The 22660-nt window shown below is 46.3% G+C and overlaps 1 protein-coding gene across 1 annotated transcript in view; it reads left to right on the plus strand.

Moving 5' to 3' along the window:
• Positions 1-22660, plus strand: part of MYO7B (myosin VIIB) — a 1196498-nt gene that overhangs the window by 212324 nt on the left and 961514 nt on the right. The window contains exons 7-8 of the mRNA XM_078666047.1: positions 8241-8383; positions 16540-16653. Coding sequence (XP_078522173.1) covers positions 8241-8383; positions 16540-16653 — 257 coding nt within the window. The remainder of the gene's footprint in view (positions 1-8240; positions 8384-16539; positions 16654-22660) is intronic.

Below are 22660 nucleotides of genomic sequence, written 5' to 3' on the forward strand. Positions count from 1 at the left end.
GTTTATGGCTGTGTTTGCAAATCATAGCACAATGCAGCCAGACCTAATGACTTGTTCAAAAATACACTTCAGCGGCCATGCCGGTGTCTCTATGCTGCAGTTCCAATGACCGCAAAGCAGAGCATAATGGGAGCATGTCTGGCCTTCCATTTAAAAAAACAATCCCAATCCCCCTTAAAAGGAAGCCTAAAACCTAAATTCTTACCAAAAGAGCCCAACTGATGGTGGACATCGAACTTTTGCAAAAAGACTAAAATATTAAGAAAATGAGCAACAGAGCGGAGGCACAGGAGGCAGCACTAATATAACTGTGCCAATAAGAAGAGCTGGGAGGGAGGAATGCTATATGCAAATGTAAACAGCTATGGCACCGAAGCTAAACACAGGTGAACAGTAACAGAGCAGGAAACCAAGAAAAAAGGAGCCACCAAAGAACAGATAAAGAACTATAGCATAATAAGACAGTACTTAGTCCCTGCTGCGTGGGAGGAATGGAAGAGAAAAAGGAGGGACAAAGAGGCAGGACTGACCACTAGCAAGCAAGGCTTTTTAAAGAACACTGAAACAAACAAATCAAAGCAGGGGGATGGATTTAAGCCCACAAGAGAAGTTACAACAGGTCTCGAATGCTCAACCTAAAAAACTGTAGGACAGAAAAAACCTTCCTGGAACTCAGGCCAAAGAGCTTGGACAAGGTGGTAAAATCCAGGAGGAGGATCCAGCTAGATAATTCTAGCAGGACAGAGGAGAATAACAGTTAAGCCACGAGCCGAGCAACAAGTGAACAAGCAAACTTGCAATGCATCGAACTCTCATTGTGATTCCTATAAACACTATGAAAAATAGGAAGTAGTCACTATAAATAAGCAAGTAGAATTCATCCATGTTTATTTGGGCTAGAACAAATGTATTAAATAATATTTCCTTTAGCATTATGAAAAAAACTTAAAAAAGAAAGAGAAAGAAAGCCAAGCCAAAAAAACAAGACAATGCATAATCTTAAATTCTATAACCTTGCAGAGACTCCATAGAGATTATAAAGGTGTATACAGCGTTACAGACACCGTGCACACCCAAAATGAAAGTGAGCTGGAGGGGCTGCCCACAGTCCTTTGCAGTCAAGATGCGACCACTGAACAAAGTTTCTCTCGCTGGCCTGGCTTCTAGGCAGAAACAAGGGAGCCACCAGCCCTGCCAGCCCAGCAACAGCAGTAGGGAGTAATCTGGGAATCGTTTGAGAGGAGCGCATCACATATTTTAACATTTTTACACTATTTTTTCCAGGAGATCCAAGTTTTAGAGTATTGTTTCTGAAACAAATTTCAGAAAAATAGTTTGAGGGGAAAGGGTGTATGGACTGCCTCAACAGGTTCCCAAGAAGTATGACAACCCTTCCAATCTGTAAGACATTGTAACTTTCCCCTTTTATAACGGGAGTCACAGATTTCTTGTATTTGAAACTCAGGCTGATTGTCAATAATAATTGTTTGAAGTATCTTCTTCAGGTTTGACCTGATACAATGTATATAAGATGCTAATAAAGAGACATGGAAGGATCTTCCAATTCTGAGGTAAACCCAACCTAACAGTAACTGGATTCATTATTTTATTGACAAGAACAAGTCCATAGTATTTAGAACTTAATTTAGAATTGTGGCTAGTGTGGGGAAGATTGGTAGTTGATAATCGTACCTCATCTCCTATTTTTTAGATAGAAGCCGGTCTTCTAATTAGATTGGTCTGTTTTTTTGGTTTAATTAAACCAATTGTAGATTAGAAACTAGGATTTTCCTAGTGTGATTTAACTTATCAAGGATCTCCTGAACAGCAGAAATTGTACTTTTAATTTCAGGAATTCAGGAACAGTTCTAGGGGGAACCCAGTGAGTGAAACAAATGGAGAAAACCCATTAGATGAATGTGCAGAGTTATTATATTCCAGTTTCAGTTTCATACGTCTTTATTTCGATTGTTGCATCTTAAAAGACAATTTACAAAAGAAGAATAAAACCAGATCATATATACATTTTTAAGAACATCATGTTTCATACAAATTTCATCATATTAAGACAAGAATTAAACAGTGATTTTTAAAGACTTTTAGTATGAATGAAAAATACAAATTTTAAGTAAAAATGTATTTATAGTCTATGTGCTTGAAGGTGTCTAGCCCTAAGGAATTATTAGATTCAAATTCTGAAGTTTGAAGTAACTATTTCTAGGTACCCTGAGCTGCAGTGGTATATCATCGGCAATATTCCTCCAATGGGCCAATCAAGTGTCCAGTTTGTCCATTTGCTTGAGGGTGAAAACTAGAAGTTAAATGGTTCTCTGGACATCAACATTTACTGCCCAAAGATTGACAGAATTTTTTTATTTATTGTGGTCATTGACCAGAAACAATTTTGACTGGTAGTGAAGTTGAGAAATATATTTGAGAAACATTCTAGATATTTCAGTGTTGAAGGAGTGGCGAAGACATGAGCCATTTTGGGGTAAGAATCAATGGTTAAACCTGATGGTTGTGCACCCTTCAGATAGAGTTTGTGCAACCGCTGGGTAGAGAAAGATCAACGATAACATCTGTAGAGAATATTTCCCAAGGTCTTGGTGGTATCCTGGGATTTAAAAGATGCCTGGACTACTTTGTGAATGTCGCTTATAAGTTGTGTGTCAACAATGGAGCGAACTAAAAAGGGCAGTTTTTAACGGGGTCCAGTGCTTGAGCCCATGAACTATAGCAACAAAAAGAATAGCACTGTTCCCCAGAAGAGAGTAGTATACGGAGTATCCAAGCGGAGAAAAGCTAAAGGGGGGAATCCCTTTTCGGAACTGAAACCCTCACACACCCAGCAAGCTAGGTGTCATGCTTCATCATAAGGGTTTTGCTCCTCATCAGACTGGCGCTGTAATGTCTGACGGGCACCCATAAAGGGGCTCTTTGTCAGAGAACTTTTGTTCCTGCCAGTTGGTGCTACAGTGAAAAAGTGCTACACAGTACAGAAGGGGCGAATACTACCTTCCTCTTGAAGTAGGAACGCAGAGAAATTTATATCTGATAATTGCTGAAACAGACAGTCAGCAACCATTTTCTGATAACCACAAATGTTGAAAATGAGAAAATCATATTGCTTGAAAAAGAAGACCCATCTTGCATTTCTGCTATTCTTGCCCTCCGCTTGTTGTAAAACATTTCAATTACTGTAATCTGTGCAAACAGTGACTCTGAAATGATCTCCAAGTGGAAAATGGCACAGTTCAAGGAGGACATCTTTTATTGCTTATAGTTCCTTTTAAAGTACAGGTTAAAATAACTTGGCAAGAGTGAATTTCCAAGAGTATTAAGCCACAGCACACTCAATCCATTTGGAACCATCTTGAATCAGCACTCCTCCAATCGCTCTGACAGAAGCATCAGTTTTCAAAATGAAAGATTTTGTTGCCTCAGGTTCCAGTAAAATAGGGTCGTTTACAAATTTCTCTTTCATCTGATAAAAGCCAGATTAGCAGATTGATTTCAATAAAACTTTCAGGCTTTCTTTAATAGATCAGTGATGGGAGTAACAATCATAGAATAATTCTGAAAGAACTTCCTATAATAGTTAAACTAACCCAAGGAAACTTTGAACTTCTTATACTGTGGTAGGGACTGGCCACTCGAGAAAATAACTATTTGACTTTTCAACAATCCATTGCAAATTCATCAGCAGACAGGATATAATACATTCCACAGATCGTTTGTCTAAAACACATTTCTCTAGTTTGGCTAATAGTTTGTACTGTGTAATACGAGAAAGAACTTATTTTACATAGTTTATGCGTTTGAGTTGCCTTTGGAGAACACCAGTATATCATACATGTAAATCACCATACATGTAAATCACCATGCTCTGTGAAAGATGGTCTGAAAAGATGGAGTCCATCAACCTTTTGTAAGACAGAGGGTGCATTACAGAGACCAAAGGGCATAACCCAGTATTCTTAAAAGCCAAAAATAATCTAAATGTGGTGTTTCCTTCATCTCTGGACCTCATTCGTGGTCAATGATACACCCTTCCAAAATATCTGCTATTACGGGTAACATTCTTTTCTGCTCACTAGCTAAACTCAGGATAACATTTTCTTCGGTACAAAAATGAGTGAAGCACCCGCAGGAGACTTGGATAAGTTTATTTTTCCATTCTTTAAATTTGATCTAAAGGTACTCCTTACAGGTTAGTTTTACTTAAGTAATGCTTTAGAAGGTAGTAGTTAATTCAGTGGTGAAGTCCAATGGTTGTAATTCTCTTTCCTTTGGATCAGAAAAAATATCTGCGAATTTGTGCTATTTTTCTGGAATCATTGAAATTGTGGCTATAATCTATTCTTTATGTCAGATGGTCTTGACTTCTGAGGAACTTCTGTCTTGTGGGATTGTTGATGATGACACTGCTCATTTGCAATTTTCAGAACCTAAACATAAAGTTATAGCTGACCATTTTATGAATGGCTTGTGTTTATTTAATCAAGTTATTACCCACCGGGTATTGGAGACATGAAATCAAGTAAAAATGTATGAGCTCAGATTAGGTAGCTACGCTGCTTGGTTTCTGATCCTAATCCTACAAATATTCCATTCACATCTTCAACAGATATAGGAGTTTATATCTTAGTGACAGGAATATTATTACCCCAAGCCCAGAAAATATTTATATAGACATTAGTCGCCACAGTCAATAAAAAATGAAATCACATAATTACAAACAAAACGAACCCCCATAAAGTAAAATAAACATCTAAGTGTTGGGGCATTTTTGCATGGTATTATGTGTCTCTTTCCTACACATCCAAGTCCACCTGCTAGGTTTTGGCTAGACATCGCTTGCGCTGTCTCTTCGAGACTTTTTGTATATGCTTTGTCGGCTTCTGCCTGCCTATAGGCTTCCCATTTGATAGCTCCATCGTTGCTCTCATATTCTTTCTCCCTATTTGTCCATGGCCTGCATGCGTCATGCCTCTTTCTGTCTTCAGATCTCCCCGTGAGCATGGACAAATTACTACTATCAATCCACTGCTCCCAATTTAGCAATAGGTTTTGGAACTACTATTGTCTTTAATTTGGAGCACTTCACACGAGCGATTGTGTTTTCAGTCATTCCGTGCGCCGCAGTAAACAGGGATGTAACTCTTCTTTTCATAGTACCTGTCTCCTGGGGGAACGCCTCCCTGTTCTCCCTGAAGATAAGCTGAAAGCCAGCTGCTCATCCTTGCAGCCGGCTACCCCCATGGGTCTGGTGGTGATCAGGAGCAGATGATGTGATCCTCAAGAAATCTTTGAGGGTGAGTGAAGGTGCACTCGCCAGGCATAATAGGGACCCTTCACCCTTGCATCTCCACACAATGATTGTGGTTCCTAGTGCATTTAACCTAAATCTCCATCCTTTGTGCCTTCCCTCACACTCCCTCCATTTGAGAGCTTATAATAACAACTTTCCTCTTTTCTACACTTGAAACAAAAATTGGAAACTTCCCAAGACTGTCCCTATCTTTGATGATTGACAGGCTGGAGTTTCGCCCTCCCTTTGTTGGGGGGCAGAGGAGGTGTGTCCCTTTTACCAGGTCACACCTACATCCACTGGCTGCCCATGTGACCAAGATGTTCAACACTGTGGAAAGGATAGGCTTGTGGAGCAGTCAGTTTGTCTGTGTTTTGTCTGCAGAACTTGTTAAAAAATGTTTGTTTTAAAGGTACAGTGTCGGGGCATGAAAAGCCACCCAGTGGTGGGATCCACTCCTGGTTTTATTGGTCTGTAATCCTAGCACACCAGGTAGTTCAGTTCATATGGTTTAATTCGACCTTATGCTATTGCTGATCTGAGCCAGTAATTAGATCTGTGCTTTGAGTTGTATACTAAAGTCCTCCAAATTATGCCAGATTACCCTTCCAATAATACACGTTTTTTAAAATACTTTAAAGATTGTTCAGTGGCTTTCTCTTTTCAGATCTTTTTAACACGTTTTACTAATTGTCTTTTGTTTTTGTGATGCACACCTTTTCCCCCAAAATAACATCTGTTATTCCCTGTGATGTTGCAGTCATATAGTCTGCCATATGAGTACCTCAATGGTGTTACAGTTTAAAGCCTGGTCCTTGAGCTTTGCCAGCAGCTCTGATACCTGGTTCACAAAGAGATGCTGCAATCCAATTACATTCTTGGTTGCTGGGGTGATATCACAGCCTGGTGTCTAGTTTTTTTGGAGTGACCTCAGACTTTCTTATGATACCAGAAGCCTTATGTAATATTGGGATGTCAATTTAATGATTACCACCCCAATTCTCACCTAGCCAGGATATGAATTGCAATCCTTTATTCACCTTTTCTCTGCAAGTAAAGGTTCAGACCTTTTATTAATACCAGCAGGGTGGGAAGCCTTTTAGACTTCTTATGATGAACAATTAAAGCCCATGTCAGGCAGCCAGATAACTGGTCTGCACCCTACCCCCAAATTCCTTTTATTTTAAATATTTTAATTTATCCAAAGTGGACCCGCTCTACCTTCTACCTGTGCCATCAAGCGAGGCAGTACCTCATTAGGTCAAATCAGTGAAAGGAGCAGGGGCGGGAGAGAGGATTGGGGAGTCAGGATTGATATCTGTAGCATAGCAAGGGTTCCACTTTTCAAGAATCCCCTGTTTTGCTAGTATATATACCAGCTATCACTAGTGTCCAATAGGCCTCTCAAACCTTGGATCTTGGTGCCACTACACCTGCTGCATTACTGAAAACCACTTCAGTGAATAACCAGGAAAAGTAGGACCTTGAGTAACAAAGCCTACAAACAGGTAACATCTGAAGTCCTTTCTATAAGAGAGAACAGCAAGATGTAAGCATGAAGACTGACATGAAGGTAGCCAACCAGTGCACACATACAAGCCCAAGAAAAAACGTCCAGCAGTTACATTCCTTTGAAGACATTCTGGGAAAAGCTAGCCACCATCAGAATTATAAAACAACTTGAAATTGGTCCAGATTGGAAACTCTAAAGTTCAGATAAACAGATAGGGGTTTGTGCCAAGCAACACATTTACACTCCACATAATACCACTCAACACCACATGATTCAACTCAACCTAATTACACTCTGCTTAATACCACATAAATACACCCCACATAAATCTACTCTATGCCACATAACAATCCACATTTTTACACTTCACACCATGCCACATAATTTCCATCACCATCATTTCACTCAATGCCACACAGTTTAGTGGCACTCAATTCAAATCCACACACAATGCCACTCCACATAATTATACTCCATGACTCACAATCCCTCTCCACATAATTCCAGTACACTCGATACCACATAATTCAACTGCACACCAAGCCACATAATTCCACTACACATAACTCCACTCGTCTTAACACAATTCCATGTCACACAATTCCACAACAGGCAATTCCAATCCAACCCACATAATTACAGTCCACACCACATGCATCCATTCCACTCCATAACACTTGGCTAAAAGACATCGACATTGACATTCCCAATAGCTTTCGAATTGCTGAGACCTATTGGCTTTGCCAATGCCTGTTTTTCAAAAGCATCTGTGTTTTAGGTGGGTGTGTAGGACAGTAACTTAGTGAATATCACTTGAGGCCACATTAAAAACATAAACCCAATTACCTTTGTCCCCTTCACTCATTGGAGCCATGATATTTATGAAGCTGAGAGGTCCTTCTCGATTATGCCCTAGTTTTCTTTTTCCTTTGTAGTAATTCACTGCCTTCCAGCGAGATCAATGGAGAACACACAGACCTCAACCTGCAGTTCTGCAAGTCGATTCAAAGCTTTCCCTATAAACTAGAGATCTAAAAGCACATCCTTGAGACCTCTGTACATGTAAATCCATGTAGTGTCATGGGCATCAGCACACACATGATTAGATACTGAAACTCTGCAAGTGTCTGAATACATACCATTAGAACTGCAGCATGTCCGGGATCTACAGAGTGTCATAGATATTAGTACACTTTTCAATTCATTCTTACACAACCAAAGGATGCCCATGCACTCACCAGCGTTGTACACTCTGCACCACATACCTTTTGAGAGATGGTAACTCAAGACCTGCATTTCCATAGATCAATACACAGTCCCAGAGACCCATGCAGGGCTTTGCATTTATTTCAAGCCTGTTGGCCCATTTCATTATCTACATAATTGTTAATCTTTTTACCACTTGCATTCCAGCCTTTGGCAATGCCAAGACCATCCGCAATGACAACTCCAGCCGTTTTGGGAAGTACATCGAAATCCACTTCAACAGCAACCAAGTGATTGAGGGAGCTCGAATTGAGCAGTTTCTCTTGGAGAAGTCCCGTGTTTGTCGACAGGTAAGCTCCAGTGTACTCAGAGTATGACTTGTAGTGTCCCTACTTGGGAAAAATTAATGATGGATAGTTAAGCACTTAAACTGTTTGCAGAGGTAGGGACAGTTTTTTGGTTAATCTGAGAGCTTTAGGAGTAAAAGGCATGTTCTCCATTGTGGGATCATCATTGATAATAATAAACATTAAATAACTCCTCATAAGTGTGGGATACCATATCACTGTGCAAAGAGTGTATTTTGTTTTTGGTATACATGTCAATTTAAAGGCACATTGCTTTTCCTTTGTACATTAAATGTTAAGAAGACACAATCTAGGGGGCACAGACTCCCCATGTTGGAAATGAACCATAAGAGAATGTGGTTATTGTGATAAAAATCTTTATTGTCAATTTCAAATATGCAATGCTATACCCGGCCAAAATCAAGTTTACCCATGTAGGCAAAACAGACTCATGTTTTGGCAGACCCGCAGGCAGCCATGAACTTCATGAAGACCCAGGTAGCGATAGTGGAACACCCCAAGTGAGCTGCTGCAGAGGCTTCCTCTCTCCTGAGCGACAATGAACGATATTTATTTCTGCCTCCAGCGGGCTGAACTCTGGAAGGGAGACAGGGGGTGCGACATGTTTATGAAGGGCGTGTCTGAGTTGTAAGTACTTATAGAGTTGGGAGTGTGGAAGGGCGTGGCGCTGCTGCAGGTCCGCAAAGGAGCGGATGTGGTCCCCCACCCAAACATCCCTGAGCACTGAAACTCCGATGAGGTCCCACCGTCGGAACCCCTGCAGGGACGAGACCTCCTGCATCCAGGACCTGGGCCAAAGTGGCGTCTGGCGAGTGAGTTTCCGGTCCCACCTCACGTGGCATAGGGCCGTGCGCCAGGCCAGAAACACCGTCCTGGTGACCGAGGGCAGGGCCTGTGGCACTGGGCTACCGTATAGAAACACCTGGATCTGCGTGAAGTCCGACGTACTGAGTTCCACGCGGTATGCAGGGTCGGACCAGCCGCCCGCATACCAATCATGGATGATAATGAGTTTCATGGCCAGGTAGTAGAGGTGGAGATTGGTTACCCCCATACCTCCATCAAAGGGGGAAATACGACAGTGCACCAGAGATAAACATGGTCTCCCCCCTCCCCAGAGAAACCGGGTGAAGACAACGTCCAGCTCGCGGAATCAACTACCCAGGAGGTGGACAGTAATGTTTTGTAGTATGTAAAGAAAACGGGGGAGGACCATCATTTTGAAGAGTGCACTCCTGCCCAGGGGGTTAAGGGGGAGGGTCTGCCACCTCTTGAGATTCGCCTTCATCCGGACTACCAAAGGCGTAACGTTTAAAGTCCATTCGAGTTCTGGCAGAAGAGCTACCCAAACGCCAAGGTTTTTGACCAAGTGTCTCCTAAGGGGGGTGTCCAACTGCCAGTCATAGCAGTTTCTGGAGGGATGCAGGGGGACCAAAGTTGACTTCGCCGGATTGAGGCGGAGTCCAGAGACCCGCTCAAAAGCGAAAAGGGACGCCAGGCACCTGGGGCCAGAGCTATCTGGGTCTGCCAAATAAAGCAGAACGTCATCCGCATATAGGGCTATCTTATCAATCTGGCTCGAGTCCCAGGCTCAACCCCGAATAAGGGGGTCCTGTCGGATGAGGGCCGCCAGGGGTTCCATCGCCAGCGCAAATAAGAGTGGCGAGAGCGGACACCCCTGACGCGTACCCCTCAGGATCGGGAATGCCTCAGAAAGCTCCCCATTAATGAGTACTCGGGCTCTGGGATTAGTGTATAAAACTTTGATCAGATGGCGGAACGAGGGACCGAAACCCATCCTGTCCAGCACATCCTGCAGATAATCCCAATTCACCGTATTGAAGGCCTTTTCACAGTCTATGAAAAGCAGTGCCAAGTACGGGGTTAGGCGACCACGGTGGGCCAGAGCCAGGTGGAGACGACGAATGCAGTGGCGAGTGCCCCTGGCAGGCATAACCCCCGCACTGGTCGGGGTGGACAAGGTCTTGCAGGAGGGGTCAGAGTCTCTGAGCCAAGACAGTGGCGAAGATCTTTATCTCCGTATTGATCAGTGAGATCGGGCGGTAGTCCGCATAGTTCAGGGAGGGTGACTGCGTCTTCAGAATAACAACTTTCGTGGCGACATCCAACTCTGGCGGGAATGTCCCTGTCTCCACCACATGGCGGAAAAGATCCACCAGATGGGGAGCCAAAATATCCCGAAAGGCCGCATAGTACTCTTGAGGGTACCCATCAGGACCAGGCGCTTTACCTCGGTGTAAAGGCGAGACAGCGTCCTGGATTTCCTCCAGGGTGAAGGGGTGGTCCAGAGCTTCTGCAGTCTCTTGAGAGAGACACGGCAGTCGGGTACCAGTCTCGTCCAGCAAGTCAGCCAGAGAAGTGCCCGGGGGGCGAGCGGTGTAGAGGGTCACGTAGTAAGCAGCAAAGGTTTGTGCGATGGCTGAGGACGTCACTTGGAGGGCCCCGGTGGTCGAGCGGACCTCAGGAATAATACGGTTGACTTTGAGATAGGACACAAGGTTGTGGAGGAGCTTGCCAATCTAGTCAACCCACCCATAAATACGGGCAACCGACGAACGCCAAAGCATCTTAGCAGATTCCAAGGAGATCCGATGGATCTCCTTGCATACTACGGCTAGTTGTCGGGAGGAATCCCTCAGTTCGCTAGTGAGTTGAGCTGTTTCCAGCTGAGCCACCTGGGATTCCAGCTGGACAAGTTGGGCCGTCTGCTCCGACCGTTTCACGTGGACCAGTTCCCTGGCCACCCCTCGGATACCGACCTTGCTCGCCTCCCACAGCGTCCCCGGCGAGGGAACCGAGCCCGTATTGGTGGAAAAAAAGTGACGCAACCCCTGACCAAGTGACTCCACTATCGCAGAGTCCTGCAAGAACCAGGCGTTTAGCCGCCAAGCCGCTCGTGGGCCCGTCGGAGGGAACCCGAGATGGAGGGAGATGGGAGAGTGGTATGAGATCCCCCTGGGCAGTATCGCGGCCCCAGAAACTAGCTGGCAGTCTGTGGCCGGCATCAGGAGAAGGTCAATTCGGGAGTGAGTATGATGGACTGCCGACATGTGGGTGTACTGTTCCCCACGGGGTTCCAAACCCCCCACACGTCACAGAGACCTAGGGCTGAGGACCAGCTTGAGATGATCTTCGCGGAGGCGACACGGGCTCTGGATGGGGTCCCCCTCGTATCGTGCAGGGGCTGCAGAACGGCTTTAAAGTCCCCCCTACCACCATAAGACCCTGCGGGAGGGAGGAGATCACTTGTGTAAGGTGATGAAGTGTTGGAGGCAGGAGTGGGGGGGAATGTAAAGGCATAGAAGGCTCAAGGGGCGCCCTCAATGGTCTCCGAGATGGCCACATAGCGGCCCTGCGCATCAGACTCAGCTTTAGCCAGGGTAAAGGTAAGCCCTTTCCTCAGCAAGATGGCCACCCCCCGGGAGCCCCGTGTAAAACCAGAGTGCCAGACCCTGTCAAATCCATAGCGAGCTAGGAAGTTGCATTGTGTACCCAGGAAGTGCGTCTCTTGGAGGAAGAGAATGTCCGGCGTGTGGCGGTGAGCAGCACGGAGGACAGCCGTGCGCTTAATTCGGTCCAAGAGGCCATTGACATTCCAGGAAAGGATGTGGATAGGTCTAGTGAGGGCGTAAGTCATCTAAGGGAATGGACTGTGGAGGGGCGGATAACTACATGGGACCTTACCCACCCGGAGGGGAATACCCACCCAAATCCGAGCTCAGAAACGGAGCCAAGGAAATTGGTGAACTGCTCATCAACTGTGGAAACCAAGGAAGGAGGGAACGGAGCCCCCGATGGTGGCCCATAGGCAGCCAAAAATAACAAACTGATGGAAGATGTGATCTGCGTGTCAACTGTGGATTAATCAGAGAAACATAGTTACCAAGAGGAACTGCAACCAGTGGCCTGTAGGCGGCTAAACAAAACAAAAAACTGTCGAGGAACAACGGTCCCCCGTCCCTCCCAGCCCCCCCAACTCCACCCACCCTACACTTCTGAAGTGGAAACATCTGTCGCCCCAAAACCCCAACTACTAACTACACCACAATGAGGTGATTCGCTACTCTAAAACGGTTAGCAACAATCAGTCAGGACCATGGCTGAGTCGGACCCCCCTCCGTATATACGGATGCATGCCCACAATGGATAAGCATGGAGTGGATAACAAAGAAGTCACAAGATGGTTCGAATCCAGGATGGCAGTGAGAAGGTAAACCCTGGCCGGGTCTTCCAGCGGAGCCAAGGGAGAGCCCCGTTCACAGTGTCAGAGATAGGCTCACTATATCAGGTCCTGAAGGGTGGAATGAAGGCATACAACTTGTAACACTGATCACACCCCCTCTTCCCCACCAGAGCCATGGATCACGGGACTTCCAGACAGATCCGAGTCTTTCAAGACCCTCCGCCAGGTAACGTCTGATCGTGGGGCGCTACCCATTTCGATAAGGGAAGACACCAGGGTAGGGGAGGAGGCCCTCTGGCTCAAGGTCTGAATCGGGGAGCGCTGGGACTGTGTCCCCGGCGGCCGAGAGGTCCCCCCCGGCGGTTGCCCCGTCGTCTGGATCCAGTTCAGCGCTGGTGCGCCTTGGGTACCTCCTGGCCGGGTTGGGTCATCGTTTTTGGGGCAGGGGAGGGGGTCGCAACAGGTAGGAGGGGCCGCTCTTCCGTAAGCCAGGTCCATGCCTGTCAAAGAAAAAGGTTTTGTCTTGAAAAAACACCTTAAGGCGAGCCGGGAAGAGGAGTCCATAATGGAGGCCCATGGCCCTGAGTTTGTGCATGACCTCATCGTAAGAACGGGGTTGTGTTTGCACCTCCCTAGAATAGTCCGGGAAGACCATGATTTTGTTATTTTGGAAGTGCACTGGACCTAGCACCCTGGCGGCCTCCAGAATCTCATCCCTGTCCCGGAAGTTGAAGATTCAAAGGATAATGGGGCGAGCGGGAGCTCCAGTAGGGGGTTTAGGAGCAAGGGAGCGGTGAGCTTGTTCCACCGCAAACCAGGGGGAGAGTTTCTCTTTGGGGATCCAGGACCAGAACCTTGCCTTGATGAAGTTGTCAGTTCATCCCTTTTCCACTACCTCCGGAAAACCCAGGAGGCACAGGTTGTTTCGCCGGGCCCTATTTTCTGCGTCCTCACCCCTGCGATGTAGCTCCGCGGTCTGTGCCTGCAGGCGGGCCACCTGGGATTTAAGAGTGCCCATGTCATCCTCCACCGTGGAAAGACGGGACTCCGCCTCTGTAATACGGGCCGTGGCGTTACGGAGGTCTTGCCGAATCAGTGCCACATCAACCCGCACTACACCAATCTTGGTTTCCACCGAGGCCTGCGATGCACTGATCGCCTGCAGGATAGTGGAGAGGTCTCCTCCGGCCGCCCCAGGTGCAGCTACAGACCCAGCTGCTGGGTTGCGATCAGGCTTGGTGAATTGGTCAATTTTTGTTTGAGTTGAGGGGGCAGTGGCCTGAGAAGCGCGTTTTTTACCCATGTTCCCAAAGAGTCTGGTGGAGGTGCTCGACTGGGGGTGAGGGGGGATGCAGCAGCGCCTATGCCGCGGCCCCGCCACCCGGTATGGTGGCCGATCCCTCTCCCACTTCCCTACGATGGAGGGAGGCGGCCGCTCTCCAGGGTAATACTCCTTGTCAAGGCGATGGCAGCCCTCGAGGCGACCTCGGTGGGCCCAAGACCCCGGGGCCCCTCCACAGGCCTCAACCTCAAGGTCCTGGGCCTCCAGGCGAGAAAAGGGGGGCAGGCACACACGTGCGCCACCCAACACACCAGCCGATCTGCCCTTCCCAAAGTCTCAGCTCACCTCACAGCCTGCAGTCAATGGGGGGGAAAAAGGGGGGACCATCCAGTCCGCAGGGCAAGGTAGGCCAGGGAACCCCGACAGGGCGTCGGTGGCCGGCACTCCACCTCGCCGGTATCCGGGTGGGTAAAGAGGGTGGCTCACTTCACTGCAGGGCCTGCCGTCTGCAGCTACCTGCCGCCATTGCAAGAGGAAGAGTTCAAAATGTCACGAGACAGCCGCCCTTCCACTGCTGTGGGTCCCCCAGCGCCTCTCCACACCTCGCACCCCAAAATGGCAGGAGGCGCGAACGTTCACAGCAAGCCAGAGGGGGGGAGAGGCGCCCCAGCGGGGGACGCATACGGGGGTTCAATGGGGCCCACGCAGATAGTAGTACAAGTCCAGGCTCCAGGACCGGCCCGACCGGCCCGCCAGCACCGCAGCGCACAGACACGCTGCCCACCTCAACCTCGGTCCCGTCGTCCCTCGTCCACGCGGCCCGACATGGCCGCCGAAGGGTGCGGGGGGAGAGGAGGCCCACACAGCAAACCCCCCGCCTCCTCACCTCCTCCGGATCATGGCGCAGGCTCCAGGCGCCTCTGCAGCCGCTTCGGCGGTCACCTCACCCAGGGCCCGGCATCCATCCACGCCCGCAGGCGTCAAGTCCCGGACCCGTCCTCTCGGGCCGCCGGCGGGTGCAGAAGCAGCGCGGCAAGCGGGAAGCACCGCACCCGGCGCCACCTGGCAGCAACCTCCTCCGGTCACCGGCACCGCCGGGGAACCTCAGGCACCGCTCCGCCCCACGAGCCCCGCCGATGCGCCCCGGAGCCAGCCCTTTGAATCCACGGGCACCGGGGCAGTAGGTCACTCCTCGGGTCCAGGCCGCAGCTCGATCCCTCGCCTCCGGTACAAGCCGCCACCGTCGGAAGGAGTGCAGGTGAGCAGGGCGGGAAGGGAGCAGCCAGGGTCCCCAGCCGAGAGATCAGGCCCTAGGAGCAGGTAGCGCGGGGGCTGCCATCTTGAAGAAGGAAGGCCGCCCAGAGCAGAGGGCCAGTGAGGGCAACGCGGGCAACAGACAGGCCCCTCGAGGGGTCAGGGCGATGCAGGCAGGATGTAGAAGTCGTCCCTGAGACTCTGGGACACCGATGGCCAATATTAGTGGGCCGATGCGAGGCGGATGACGGAGGGGGTCCGGAGCACTCTTAGAGTGCTACCGCCATCTTGACGCCTCAAGCCACGCACCTCCATACCTTTATTGTTATCTTCAAAAGAACTGTGTGGAAGATATGAAAAGTTTGTTTGGCATCCTTTGGTCCCTTAGCAATGGGCTGCTCTTGTCATGTAAATGACCCTAATGCTGTGTTGCCAGGATGAGATTTAACAAAATCGAAACACTTAACAGGAAATTGTATGGAACCATATATACCAGATTACTGCAACTGAAATGCTCAAAGAAAATTTCACAGCCTCGCCTGCCTCGTGGCACACACTGAACAAACAAAAGGTGTTTTGTGTTAGTCTGGGCAATCCATCATTTTGCACGTTCTATATAAACTGACTTTCAGCAGCTGCAGGCTAGGACAAAGGGTCAGCACAGCCAGTGGCGGCTCCTCTGCTAAGGCGGAGTAGCGGCCCCCCACTGCTATTCAGCAGTGTAAGAAAGAATAAAATGATAATAACTCAATGTTACCATTTTATTTTTTCTTGTTGTGGGTGTGGCAGCTTTGGGAAGTGGGCGGGGTGTGGCTGCTCTGCTGAAGGAGGAGGGGAGGAGTGGTTTTCACTCCCTACGTGCGCTTTAATGTTTGGCCTGCCATGTCGGCCGGCCAAACATTCATGCGCACATAGCATGCTCTCCACCAAGGCTGCATTACAGCCTCGGTGGAGAACATGCCCAGGCCCCCATTCCCTGTCTAAGCACCGAACCACGGCGCTCAGACCAATCATTGCAGCGTTGTGATTGGCACAGGGGAGCTTGGGTGTTTTCTGTGTCCTTCCTGTTCTGGCTGGAGGAAGGAGTGGAGAGACACTATGAGGACAACGCAGGACGCGGACAGGAGGTAGGTTCTTAATTTTTTTATGTCCCCCCCTCTCCCTCCTCCCCGCCCCGCCACCACCGATCAGTGCTGGCTGCCACTAGGCACAGCTTGCTTAAAGTGCCATATTCTTAATCCTTTTTTATGTTGCAGAGCTATATATCTGTAATTTTTTTATGGAAGGAATTTAACAGGTTTCTTAAGCTAAAAGCATCTCTGGATATTTTAAAGATTGGCTGTGTAAAAAAAAAAGAATAAATATGACTTTTTTCATATTGTTCTTACCTCCCACCAGGCCCTAGAGGAAAGAAATTATCACATATTTTACTGTCTGCTACTTGGGATGAGTCAAGACCAGAAGGAGAAATTAAATCTGGGAACTCCTGCAGATTACAACTGCCTCACGATGGTAAGACATAGCAGGATATGTAAAACACACACAGTCAACACTTTTGGTGAGTGGTTTACTCTAAAGTAAGGCATTGCTCTCCAAGTAACACTTTCCTCGATATGGCAAATCATTTATTGGCAAGTTTTATGTCACTGATTAACAAGTGCTAGGAATGACATGCAAGGTACTGATGGATTTTTCTGAAATGTTCAAAGCAGTGAGTAGTAGCTATAGAAAAAATGTTGATTTGAAAAAGCTTTTGATAATGGGTGCGTAAAATTGCAAAGCACAATGCTTCGTTAAATGAACTCTACTTAAAAAAACATTGCCAGCTTTACAAATTGTGAAGGCTTTTACGTTTTTTTTCTGAGAAAGGGATATAAAAGGGAAAAATGTCTGACAGTTCAGACCACGTTCAAGCAATTGCCTAGGTCTGCCATATCCGCACCTTTGACCTAAAGCATCGCCCTCATTTTTCTTCCCCCCACTGAAACCCTGGCCATTTCATTACAAATCTGCATTAGATCCTCTGTGGATTTACCAGTGGAGAAGGAATTGAAAATCCCGAATCATTGCGACACTGCCTCTCAGAGTTAATGGTAGCATTGGGTAATAGTGCGAAAACCTGCGATGAAATTCCATTCAGCCTATTTTGGAGAGGCATCTGGCTGCAGGGCAAAACGTTTAACTTTCATCATTGATGTCAGTTGGCATCATCAAATGTATTTAAGTGAAAGAAAGGGTAAATTTTCTTGACTTTGCCCAACTTCATAAGCAACATTGTAAGTTTACTTATACCTACTTTTGACCAAAAGTATGTCTTTCAAATAAAGCAAACTTCTACAGAATGTATCTAACATGTTGAGATTGCACAGAGGTTAATGAGTGATTGTTATCTCCACATAGTTGTATCCCACTAATCTGCACCTGTTGTCATTGAATGATTGGCACCTTATACACATGTTCCCTGATAAACTATACAGCTGAGGATGATGTGGGGTATCTTAAAGTTGTACACCCAAAGAAGAGCACAATTAGGAGGTAACAAAGGGTAGGTCTTGACTTTGTTCTGGTCAATGATGGTATTGACACCTCCATTTAAATTGTGAAGTGTGGCATTGACTCCAGGGACACTGTGGCTCTACCTATGTCCATGGCTGTCACTTTGCATCACCACTATCTTATCCCTTCCACTGGCGTCTTGAGAGATGTCTTGAGATATGTCTGGGCAATGATTATGGACATGACTTTTGACATTGAGTGGCTATTTATAAAGAAGGCTGACTCCTTCCTGTAGCGCTTCAAGAAGAGCCAAGCCATGGCATGCTCACTTGGTCTGTCCTAGCTAGCAAAGCAGTTCCAACATGAGAACACCCTTTACATCTGCTCCAAGACACAACTGCCCCATAAGTGGCACCCTTTGCAGTTAACACATATACTGCATCATCTGTACTACTCATTTCGAGGCAGGGGTGCATCTAAGGGATGTAGTCAGCATAATTAGCTGCTCCAGTCCCCACCATGTTCTGCGGGGCCTGCTGGCTCTGCTGCCTCAAATCTTTCCTGAATTCCCCATCCCACTCCACCAGCTTCTGGTGGGTGGAGGGTCTCCCATTTATCTAGCAAATTTCTGGTGAGCATGGCAGATCACTAGGTGATCCAGCTCATTTAGAATGGCTAGGCCTCTCTCCTATGGCCCCTCCCTCTGGATTGTCCTCCTTTAACATCTTGGGCCCCAAGACGTACCAGGGACACAGACCCATACTGGACCTTCACATCTTCAATTTATGTATTTGGCAGGTTCAATATGCTGTGCCTGAGACATGTTTTATGACCCTCAATGCATGAGATTAGGGGTCCTAGATCTCCAGGATGGTTACTTTTATGTTCCAATCCTTCCTGCTTACAGGCATTACCTGAGCTTTAACACGGGGTCTCAGTACTAACAGTTATGGGTTTGCTGCTTGCACTGATGACTGCCCTCTGGGTATTTACCATGGTGCTGGCTGTGGTAGAGGCTTCACTCTGGAGGGACGGTGTTCCTGTATTTCTGTTCTTCGACAATTGGCATATGAAGACCAGGTCTCCCTAGCTTGTCATGGTACATCTTCAGGTTGGAAGACCTGGAACCCTTTCAGTCTTGCCTTTCCAACAATATCTACTTTTCACTTGCCTAACAGGTCCTGGCAATAACTTCTGTAAAGGATCATTTGACTACTTGTCTATATTTATCTATATCCCTGACAAGCCCTCCTTGTTTAAGTCACCACTAGAAGTGTATATTCTGAAAGGTCTACTTTACTTGTTCCCTGTGTTATTTCACAGTGGTGGTTAAATCTTGTGCTGACTTTCCTGATGGCATCCCCATTCAAGCTGATGCACAGTTGCCCAGTTTGTTTTTAACTCTAAAAACTATTTTTTCTTGTGCCACTAACTACGGACCTTCAGCAAAGTTCAAGCCCTCTTAGTCTGGCCCCCCTTCACAGTATTCTACCTGAACAAACTGGTTCTCCACAACTAGACATTTTGCCTCCTAAAAGTGGTGTCTGCCTTTGACTTGGGCGCATCTACTGCTCTTACTTCTTCCTTCCACGCTTCCCATTAAGCATCACCTTTATAGATTGGATTCCAGGTATGGAGCTTCTTATTACATCAGCCGCATACATCAGGACAAAATGGTTGATCAGTACTTTGATGGCTTTGCTGGCTCTAAAAAGGCAACAGTGATAACCAATGTGCAACAATTTGCATTTGGTTACTCTTTTCATAAAGATATCTTACACTTTGGTCTTTAAAGACCCTCCAGCTGTTATTTGTGCCCGATCCACAGTGCTGTGGCTGCTTCCACTGCTCTTACCCGAGCCATTCCAGGGTTTTGACATCTGCAGAGCAGCCACTTAGTCATCCTTGGAAACATGTGCAAAACATTATTTTTTTACAACCCACGCACTAATGGGTACTTTGACTTCCTTGGTTGATCAGCATTATTTAAACCCATCAGCCACAGAGGTATCCTTCGGCGGTAAAAGTTACTTACCTTCACTAATGCTATTTCTAGTGGATACTATAACTTCCCGCAGATTCTTCACCACTTTCCTTACTGCCCTAATGAATTAGTCTCATGGGGAACAAGATCCCAAGGTATGCAAACACATAATGTGCTGTGCTTGTCTCTCTTGTTAAAGCTCTTTTGGCTCCTCTCAGCACACCTTGATGGAGTGTGGAAAAGTACCAGAAACTGATGCCAGCATTCCGGTCAGCTTCTTATATGCCCTGATGTTGTAACAGACTGGGAAGGGAGTTATGACAGTAACTGTATTGCAACAACCAGCAATACTGGAGCGGTATAGCTGGAGAAAATATTTCCATATCCAGTCAGGAACCGGGAGGTGAGGAATCTGCAGGAGGGTATAGTATTCACAAACACATTGTTACAGAAGGCAAAGTTACCCTTTACAGGAAATCCAGCTGTCCACAGCTAGCACGCAAGAACCCTTTGTGCAGGTGTCTAAGTCAAGTAGTTCTTCAGGATGAATATGTCTCATTATTATAGTTGTAGCTAGAGAGTTTTAATGTTTTGGTGATGCCAGTGGACTTTAAAGAGTAGAAGAACAATCGTAGAATCTCAATTGTTGATGAATGAAAAGCAGGCATGGGTTTATTTATGGACCTTCTTGGCGAAACAAAGAAATTCAGTTAAATGTAGCTTTTTGCATAGAGATACGCAATAGAGATATAAAATAGGGTGTGGGGGAAAGGGAGATCTGTTATTTTTATCTTTGTAGCTTGTCCATAGGGTGTACATAGAGTTATGAAAGTGGCAGAATTGCAATTGTGACGGGTGCATTAACAGCGTAGGGGACTGATGATTGCACAAGTGGTAGACCTTGTGCACCCCGAAATAATAAGTAAGATATTTTTTTTGCTCCTTGATTTAAGATGCATATTTTTTGTATGCAACCGTGTGCCGTAGTTTTGACACAGGAAACTGTATATGCCCTGGAGCCATGAGAGTCTGCAGCAAGCTGGTTATGACCCTACCTAATAACATCTACATCAGTTTAGGGTCAAGGAGTGCTTGGAACATTTGAGAACTCCATCTGGTTGTGACCCTGCACTGCCCCTAGGCCAGTGTCACCCTTCCCTAAGCTATAGAGGTTTTCACTTTCATCTGTGGTCTTGTGGTGACTCCCATTAGCAATGACTGGTTACCCTGATTCCAGGGCCACTAGAACCATTTTTCTACCACATACAGTTCCAGTAATATGGCACATTAAAGGTATGCTTGGTTCACAGCTCTAAACTGGAACCCTCCTATTTGTCAAAATCCAAGCTTTATCATAGAGATATGAGCTCTTAAGTGTCAGTGCCTCTGAGCAGTCTAATATGTTGCTCAATCCATTCACAAACTAGTAGTTTTCCTCTTGCAAAATTACCTTTTATTATTAGTTGTAGATATAACTGGTTCCTCTCCGATTTGCTCCTGTTGCCCCTGCCACTAACCACCAAATTCGCTATGGCCATATTAATTTGGACAATAGAAACTCTGGAATTGTGGGACCAGATTGGTTTGTCGACCTGAAACCATCATTTGAGCTGACATCATTTGAATATATGACCACAGAGGAGCTAGAGCAAATGCGAGACTTACCATTAAACACATCTGCCCTCTAAACATCTTACAAATGCAGCTAGACTTGTATATCTAGTAGCTTAAATGATTGTCTCGACCTAAGAGTTATGTTCAGGACCCATGAGTTAGACACATTATTTTTTGTATTGTAGAGAGATATGCAGCGGTGATTTATGTGTAGACCCTTAAGTTTATGATGGTCCTTTTGGCATAAAAATGTAAATCCCTGTTGGAGGTAGGTTTTCATTCCGGCTGATTCCAAACATAAAGCAGAAGTGACATTTAAACTAATTCTCTCTTTGTCTCTCTCATCACCATCCATTGTTGTCTTTTCTGAAGCTCTTTTAAAAAAAATACAGAGATTGAAATACTTTCAATAGATTTGGCGGTTTTCAAGAATGTTTTTTACTTTTCATAATAAAGTCCTTCCTCCTACTGGGACCTCTGAGACTCTTTCAACTCAATGTCCTGCCAATAACCCTGTCAACATCAAGGTAATTGTTTCTCAGACTCACAACCTACCCTGTCTCATTGACTCAGATGGTTCTGTACTTCTTGTCTGGCAGTAGCTTCTAGCAGGTAGGAGGACAGACTGCCGAACCCAGCTCTTGTGCAGTGACGTGATTAAAGGGGCCGAGGTGCTGCGAGAGAGGCAGGCTGCCTGGTTCAAGAAATACCTACCTTTCCATAGAATATTCCCAATACATTCTCAGGTCTACAGAATTCTCTTCTTTTGCAAACTCCTACCAAAGATGAGACAACCCGTTTGATCTAAGATACACAGGACGTGAAGTAGCTCTGGAGGATACATCTGTTATAGAGTCTGCAAAAAGGATGAAAAGCAAAACATTGCATTAGAATGATATTTCAAGTTGCTTTAGAGTTCTATGGGCATACTTTATTCCATATATAGCCCTTACAGTGTAAGCAATATAAGTTTGAGGCTCCAGAAGGTGGCCGTAACATCTGTTTTTTCTTTTGTGTTTTTTCAATTGTACGTAAAGGCCTATTCCTTCTAAAAGCGATAGTTCTGATTGAGTTTATTCTGTGCAATTAGTGTGGTATTATGTATCTAACGTCTGAGCCCACTATCACCTCCTCGAGTAGGCCTCGACCTCCGGACCTAGCTAGAAGCAGGAACGTCTAGTGTGTGAAGTAAGTAAACTGGAGAGCATGAGTACCCAAGACCCTAGGACATAAGTAGTAAATGACAGTACACATCATACCCAGTAGCTTAGGACACATATCCTAGTGCTTCATATATCTGTGTTTCCTTATTTGAGGCATGACTGGTAGGCTTGCCTGCCTTAGTGCTTGTCCGCATGAGTGGAGGACGCTAGAATGTCTGTACGTGTTCATGCTTGGGGCTTGTGTTAACAATACTTATGTCTC

The sequence above is a fragment of the Lissotriton helveticus genome, chromosome 11, assembly GCF_964261635.1.
Source record: "Lissotriton helveticus chromosome 11, aLisHel1.1, whole genome shotgun sequence".
NCBI classification, from domain to species: Eukaryota; Metazoa; Chordata; class Amphibia; order Caudata; family Salamandridae; genus Lissotriton; species Lissotriton helveticus.